Here is an 8026-nt window from a genome sequence, read left to right on the forward strand (position 1 = left end):
CAGAATTGTTTTCATATTTTTTAGGTGTTTTAATTGAGGGTTTATGCTTTGGTTGGATTTGAGGGATTAAATTGTATGTTGAAGTAAAGAGATTCAGTTGCTGAAAATCCATGAACAAAATTAATTCGCATTTCAAAAAGTAAATGAATGTGATCAAGTATTTTCAAGATTGTACTTTTAATTTGCATGTTTAGATTGCAGTTTATACTTAATTTTGTCCTCTTGTTATGCTTTTATATTAATAATATATCTTCAATTGTAGTTATTATGTTCCTCATTAGATGCTTCACGTTTACTAACAAAATTCTCGGAATTGTTGAAATGACTTTAAAGGATTTATACTGAAAAGTTGTAGGTAAATGATCTATGGAACACTAATATAATTTTTGACTTAGGTCTGTTGTAAATTTCTGGTTTTGCTCCTGGACATTACTATAACATAAACGTGCTGCAGAGAAATGTAATAATCACAATAATAGTCTGTTGCACTATGAAAAGTGAAAAACTAAGTTTGAATTGTTAGCAGTTTTCACCATCTTCTAATATAATCTTTATGAATGTAAAATTTTAAGTGTTTGCTGGTGTTTTACATTTTTTGTTTCTTTTCTTTCTTTTTCTCATTTTCCTTTTCTGTCTCAATTTACACATCTTCCTAAATATATCTACATTGACTCTGGCAGTAGTTGCCCTGCTCCTGTATTCCTCTTTCATACGTTGGCATGTCTCTCTCTCTTTTTTTTTTTTCCTCTCTTAACATTTCCATGTTCTTACCTTTATAATGTTCGAGTGAACTAGTTACCTAAGAATGGCTGAATTAGTACAATAGATAAAATAAGAAAATAAAAATGAATGGTCTATATGAGAGGCCTACAATTTCACCTAGAATGTCCAGCTTTTGTACCAGTTTGTTGTATATTTCGAAATATTTTTCCATTCTTGATTATTGACTAGTTGCCAAGTCCAGAAACAAAGCAAACTACAAATATTTTTATGAACTCTTCAACATCTATAAAGATATGCGGCAGTTTGATACTTGTGTGCCCCTCTTGTTTTCTTCCACACGTGAGACCTGATGTCTGATTCGACCCGTAGCTTTATCCTCATTAGTTTTGGCTTCTCTTAGATTAGTTTTAGCATTTCTTGGTGCTTCTCCTAGTTTCAGTTACCAGAACTCTTTCTTAGATTTCTTAAGAATGTCCTAGTCTGCGAGTGTAAAATAAAACAGGATAGTCATACATGCATAATGCGTTGTCAAGATTTAAGGAATTGATGCACTGATATGTGCAATAAGATGGTTGCTTTTATTGGAAATTGAAATAATCTAGATCACATTAAGGTAATCATCTGTTGTGTACTTGTGTTTATCATTAATGTGGAATGTTATTGACAACTTGAAAATAGTGGAGGATATATCAGAATTTCTGACCGAAATTTCACTATCATGCAGCCCTTGGATGAATCTGGCTATTCACAAGTAGAATTAGGTGATCCAGATTTATTCTTACGCTGCTGCATCGAAGGAAAGCTGCAGAATCAGAGCTGTTTATTCATCTCAACTTCTGAAAATGCGGAACGTAAAACTGGTCGTGCAGTGTGGAGAATACCTTCTGGGATTAAGAGTCATGGAGGGTTTGTTTCTGTTGTTACTTTTGTTTCAGCCTTCATATCAACCATTTTAATTGTCTTGACATCTTTTTTTTGTTCAGACTTCAAAACATGCAACAAATTAAAATGTTCCTAATTACTTACTGTAATAAATGTATAAGACTTTTTAACGTTTGTTAGATTATATCCATCCAGAAAACCAAGAGTTCCAGCTCCACCGTTGTATTTCGGTAAAAAATTTGGTTTCAGATCGGTTTGAGTTTTGCTTGCTTGCGTTCGGTATGAATCTTGTCTAACCAAAGAGGACCAAAGCCGGTAACTTGTCTAGTTCCCCAAATAAACAAAGTGCTCACGTGGTGTAACCAATTGGTGACATCTGTTTAGCAATGTTACAAGTTACTACCACAAATTTAGAAAAAACAAATTGTATAATGCTTAAACAGACAAAAATTTGAAAGCAAAAGGCGGATATCAAAAATCAAAATAACGAAAACAGAAAAAAGATTGGGTTTTATTTCATACTCTTGGAAAGTCAATCTGGTTTTATCCTATGATCATTATTTTTAAAACCACAATGATCACTGCAACTCTTTGTATTTTACACTTTAATACTAAATAGGTGCCTTGAATCTCATATCTAACTCTCACTTGTTCTCGGCATCCTTAGTTGCAAAATATAATTAGTAGCCAAATTGTCATATGCAAGTCCAAATGATTCTCAATGAATTATATTTTATATTTTTTCTTCTTTCAATTTATTTATTTTAATGTTATTTTTCAGATTATTATTTTTTTATAACAATTTGAAAAACAGATTTTGATTTTAGAATATAACCAACAATTGATAACACCCAAGAAACTAAAATATTATATAGCTGTACTAGAACGTCTTACACATGCTCCTCGGCAATGATTCTTCATGAAACAACATCGGCAAAGAGATTAGTATGAGATCACCCTTTTGTCGCAAGTGTATCTCATCCTAGCTTGCTCCCAAAGCAACTGAGGCCACAACACATGTAAGACAGCCAGATTTCACCTGATGATGTATCTTTCATATTTTCAAGTGTGTGATTATGTTGGAGGGGCAATTTCATAGAAAAGTGCAAAACAGTTTATTATAGCTGCATCTATGGAAGTTGAGTTTGTAGCATGCTTTGAGATTATTATTCACGAAGCATAGCTGCGAAACTTTATTTTACGCAGGTTTGATTGGAAATTCTAAATTGAGTTTATTAGACAAAAATAAACCAAAGATTAAAAAGTCATTTTTCTAAGTGTTTAGCTAAACATATTTTCAATCTCAATCTTATTCTCACAAGTCACAACAACCCTTCGCCTACCAGCATTGAACCACCAGCGACGTCATCTCGTCTCTTGCAAATAAATTTTTCATGTCTCCTCCCATCGATTTTGTCCCTCATTGAGAATCACGTGGAAAATCCACTGAGACTGTGCTGCCCTCGTTGAATTTCAAAACCCTAATTGAGAACCCTTCATTGGTTAAGCCCAATTGTTTGATTGACACAGGTAACTTTCTTTTGCATATTAGTTTTGAGTATAACTTCTTGTCAAATTCCAACCCTAGAGGTGTATTTCTCAAATTTGTTCATTACGTTGGAAATATTATTTTTTTTAATTTCTCTATTTAAACTTATTGATTTGTTGTAATTACCGAAGCCTATAACTATAACATGGCACACTGTCTTCAAAATTAGAGATTTCTTATGGCGTGAAACAATCAAACTTCAGCTCCAATCATAAGAACTAATTGCTACACAAAATAAAAGCATAAACGTTAGCAAATTATCACTTTAGAAACCATAAATACTCACATAATATGTAGGTAAATACCAGTTCATTGGCACTTTTTCCTTTATTGCCTGCGCAAGGAGAGTGAGTGTTGAGTATAGGAGAATGTGTATTTTTAAAGGGTAAAACTGTCATTTTATACTCCAAGTCTCACAAACATTTCTATTTTTGTGTTTAAATCCTCTAAACTTTTATTATGTGTGTTTTATTATAATAAAGTATTTTAGGTATTTCAGGGATTTTAGGCTTAATTTGGTAAATTTATTTTTTTTCTCTAATTTATGTGGTTGTTTTGACTCATTGTCAACAGACAATGTATCTTATTTAGATTTTGCACAGTATATCAACTCCCTATTGAAATATGTTACTGTCTGATAGAATGAGCACTTAGCACCATGTTTATTAAAGAGAAATTCCCCTCTAGTATTTTGTGGGTTGACTCAGTATCAACAGAAAGCGCATTTAAGTTATTTAGCGGACGATCTTGCCATGTTGTTGACAAAAAGATTATTATCGTCTGGCACAACGTGTACTTGACACCACACTTAGTAGTGAAAGATCATTACTCTCTAGCATACTAAGCGCTTGATAACATATTTATTAGAGTGAGGATTATGAGGAGTGGAAATACCCCCTAATGAATTAATTGGAACTAAAAGGAAATATTTAGCTCATAGTGAAATGTTGAGTACGAATTCAGAGACTTAAGCGCTTCATTGCATAGTTTTCGTCTATGATTCATTCCCGCCTTTTTATTTTAAATCTTAAGATAAAAAAATTCACTTCTAACTAACTCGCATACACATTTAAAAAATTAACCCTATACATAATTAAATTTACTTTCTCATGGGATTGCATTCGTCACCACAAATCTATACTACAATAGATTCATACGCTTGCGAGTACAATAAAATTTTCACAACAGTGAGGTGATACATTTCTATGGGAGTAACCTAAACGTGATCAAATTGATTAAGAGATGTAATATAGGACATATAATGTGACATGAATCAATATTAGAACCTCATATGTTTTCACTTTGATCTATCCCAGCAAAAAGGTCGATGAAGAATGCTGATTTACAAATTCATTATAAATAGAGACAGTGACTTCATTAAAGACAATAAACAATAATTTTGAGTAATAATTCATAAAAATTATTTAAAGCTAATTTAATATGAAAGTAAAAAAATTTAATAGATAATCCCACAAATAAAAAATTTAATAGATAATTCCACAAATACCTTTCCTAAGCATATCGATCTAAAGTATAGAGTAATAGGATCATTAGCTAGAAACAGACTAGCTTTATACTTGAGATTTGTTCCCAAAGACACTTGATCGTATGGTGAAAATTGATACCGTCCTGGCCTACGATTCCTATTTGGTGGAGTTGGCAATACACTTACATTAGAGGATGTTTGAGGCTCTTGCCTAAAGTCAACTAGTTCGACTATATCCTATAGAAAAGAAATTTAAATTTAAAATCCTTTATCATTGAATTATCATAGAAATGAAATTTATAATATGAAATCCACAAACTCTACCTCATCTTGGAGAACATGTTGTTGGATGGGGATATAACCTCCTACAAAGTGGGAAGGGTCTCTAAGAATTTCACCTACTACTTCACTAGTCCCAGTTAGGCCATCGATTTATTAAGATTCAATCTGCGCTCCATAGAACCCTCGTCACTGACCAGAAATGTTTTATATTTCCCATTAGTAGTTGGCTAGGTTTTTTTGAGTGGACATATAGGTTTTATAATTTTGAAGGTTACAAATGGTGATGGATCAAATGGTTGATCTAATGGTGCACTACAGGGATGGCAATTGATCGAATCTTACCCAAAATCCATCTGATTCAAGTCCAATCAGATTCGATTTTGGTTGATTTAAAATGATTTAGATTGGATTTGGATATCGATGTGTGGATTTAAGATGGATTTAGAGTAGGTCCAGATCTATCTTAATATCTAGATCCAGGTCTATAATCACCTATCCTTTTATTTTATTTTAATTTGTTTTAGAAATTTCTTAACAATTGTATAATTATAAATGATAATAAATTTCGTGCATAACATAGTGTTATCTACCATGTATTTAAAAATCTTAAAACTTAAATATTAGTTTTGTAAATTTAAATGATAATGGGACAAAAATAATTAAGGTTAACCAACCTTAAAGCGTGCACATGTAGTATTCAAATTTAGAGATGGCAATAGTACCCGTAAATATGCAAATCCACTCAAACTTGTCCACAAAAACCCATCCCATATGGCCAATTTTGCAAGTTATGCTCGGGTTGGTATGTACCACGTATCCGGGGATTCCCGCTTGGGTATCAATCAACCCACACTTTTTTTCAATTAGTTTTTGAAAAGTTTAATAATTTAATACTTATTATAATTATTATATACAAATTGATTTCTTTATATAGTTGTGGATTATTATATACTTCTTATAATTATTATATAATTATGGATATTATATACTTATTATAATTTTGTTCTTCAGATTAGTGTTTAGAAAGTATTAATGTTAGAAAATATTAATTTTAAATCGTTATTATAGGAATTTTGTTGGATCAGTGCTAATGGTGTGGTGAATGAAATGAAAATCTTTAACTTTTGGAGCTTACGTTGAATAAGAATATTATATGATAATTGTTGTTGGTGCAATGGTGATACTTTTGCATAATTGTGTTGTTACTTTTGGAGACTAGTTTTTATTTTTTATTTTTTTTAATTGAAAGCACCTTTGTAGTTTGATGGACTTATTTATTTCACACTTAAATTTAAGAATTGGTGTTGGATTGAGAATTAGTGCTAGACTTGTGTTTTATTTTTTTCAGGATTGATGTTGAAATTTGAATTTTCATTCAAAATTAATTAAAGGGTTAATTTCAACATAGCTCCTCGCGAAGTGACAATCTTCAAATCATCGCTCCATTACTATTGAAAATATCAAGCTACCCCCCAAAACTCATTATTTTTAAATATTGATCGTCGTTAACTCATAAAAATATGAAAGTACCCCTACCCTAACAGAATAGTCTTGCAACAACATTGTAAGGCTAAAAAAATAGTTGGTGTATGACTAGTCATTGAAAAATAAAAAATAAAAAGTTGATATATGACTAGTCATTGAAAAATGAAAAAGTTAAACTATTACAATAGTAATATGTAAACAGTGAAGAAGAAATTAAAAAATAAATTGTTGAAAAGACTTAATGGACCTAAATAAATTGACAATTTTCCTAAATTAGAGATGTTAGTTAAGCAAATTACAAGACACGCCATCATATTTAAATCACGGTAGTGCCATCAAGATCAAATTTCAAAACTACAAGCCATGCCATCTTCGTCTTTTTCTTTCATTTTTCTTCGTCTTTTTCTTTCATTTTTTTTCCTCGTCCTTACTCCTTCTTCATCTTTTCTTTTCGTTTGTTTTTTTTCTCATCCTTACTCCTTCGTCTTTTTCTTCATTTTTTTCTTTCTTTTCATGTATATGACAACTATGCAACCATTATTGAAACCTAATCTCACATTAAATCAAAACTAAAACTTAATTTCTACAGATTAGAATCCAAAACCCAGAAATCAAAATCTATAAAATCCAAAACCCAGAACAACCGATCATCTTTTGTTCTCTGGTTTTGCTTTTTTTTTAATCTATATTTTCTTTAAAAATGATTAATAATGATAATAACAAAAAATATGAAAAAAGGTCAAATATTATTCTTTTTCCATTTGTAGCTTTTAATTAATTTCTATATTTATTTTTTGAAATAATTTTTTTAATACGAAAAGGTAAAATTTAATCCGTTAAAAAAAATTAGTCATTTAGGCACAAAATAAAAAAATATTTTAACGTATTATGGAGCATAATATAAATATTTCAAATATTTATGTGTGTTTTGAAAAATCTAGAAAGATTTGGACCTACGAAAATTAGTCTACCTAGATTTGACCTTTTTCTGTTAATAGAGAGATAATGAGTTTTGGGGGGTATCTTGATGTTTTCAATAGTAAGGGGACGATTTGAAGATTGTCACTTCACGAGGGGGTAGGCCAAAATTTTCCCTTCACTAAATTTAGAATTGAGTATTTTATGTGAAATTTTAGGTTATTGTTATAAATTTACATATTGATTTATATAATTTAAATTTTTAGATTTTATTAAAAGTATCTTTTAATATTTGTGATTTTAAATTTGGAAACCCATAAAAAATCCGTCAGATACTATTTTGGATTTGGTAATTATCAAAACTTACAACAAGTGGGTTTTCTTAAAAAAGTTAAAACCCATAGCAGTTGTGGTGGTTTGATAATTTAAGTTTTATGTGGGTACGGGATTGGTAATGGCTAACCCGCAGCGGGCGATGCCCATTGCCATCCCTATTCAAGCTGCCAGCCAAGTAATAACACCTAACAATTTATTTTATTATATTGGCCAAATAATTTTTAAGGAATATGGTTATTTCTCCCATAACATATTGTCTTAAAATTAAATTTTATTATGCCACGTGCTCCAAGGTGGCGAGACTTTCCGAAATGTCCTTGAAAAGTTTTATTTCATTATTTGCAAAGGCATATGAAAACGAACGT

At 30.8% G+C, this 8026-nt stretch overlaps 1 protein-coding gene across 5 annotated transcripts in view; it reads left to right on the top strand.

Moving 5' to 3' along the window:
- The window catches only part of LOC18051907 (phosphatidylinositol-glycan biosynthesis class X protein), an 11500-nt gene extending 9725 nt beyond the window's left edge, over positions 1-1775 (top strand). For all 5 annotated transcript variants that reach the window (XM_024192037.1, XM_006445736.2, XM_024192038.1 and 2 more), the window contains one exon: positions 1448-1775. In XM_024192037.1, coding sequence (XP_024047805.1) covers positions 1448-1741 — 294 coding nt within the window. In that variant the 3' untranslated portion in view covers positions 1742-1775. The remainder of the gene's footprint in view (positions 1-1447) is intronic.
- The last annotated feature ends 6251 nt before the right edge of the window (positions 1776-8026 follow it).

Source organism: Citrus clementina, unplaced genomic scaffold (genome assembly GCF_000493195.1).
Source record: "Citrus clementina cultivar Clemenules unplaced genomic scaffold, Citrus_clementina_v1.0 scaffold_2, whole genome shotgun sequence".
NCBI classification, from domain to species: domain Eukaryota; kingdom Viridiplantae; phylum Streptophyta; class Magnoliopsida; order Sapindales; family Rutaceae; genus Citrus; species Citrus x clementina.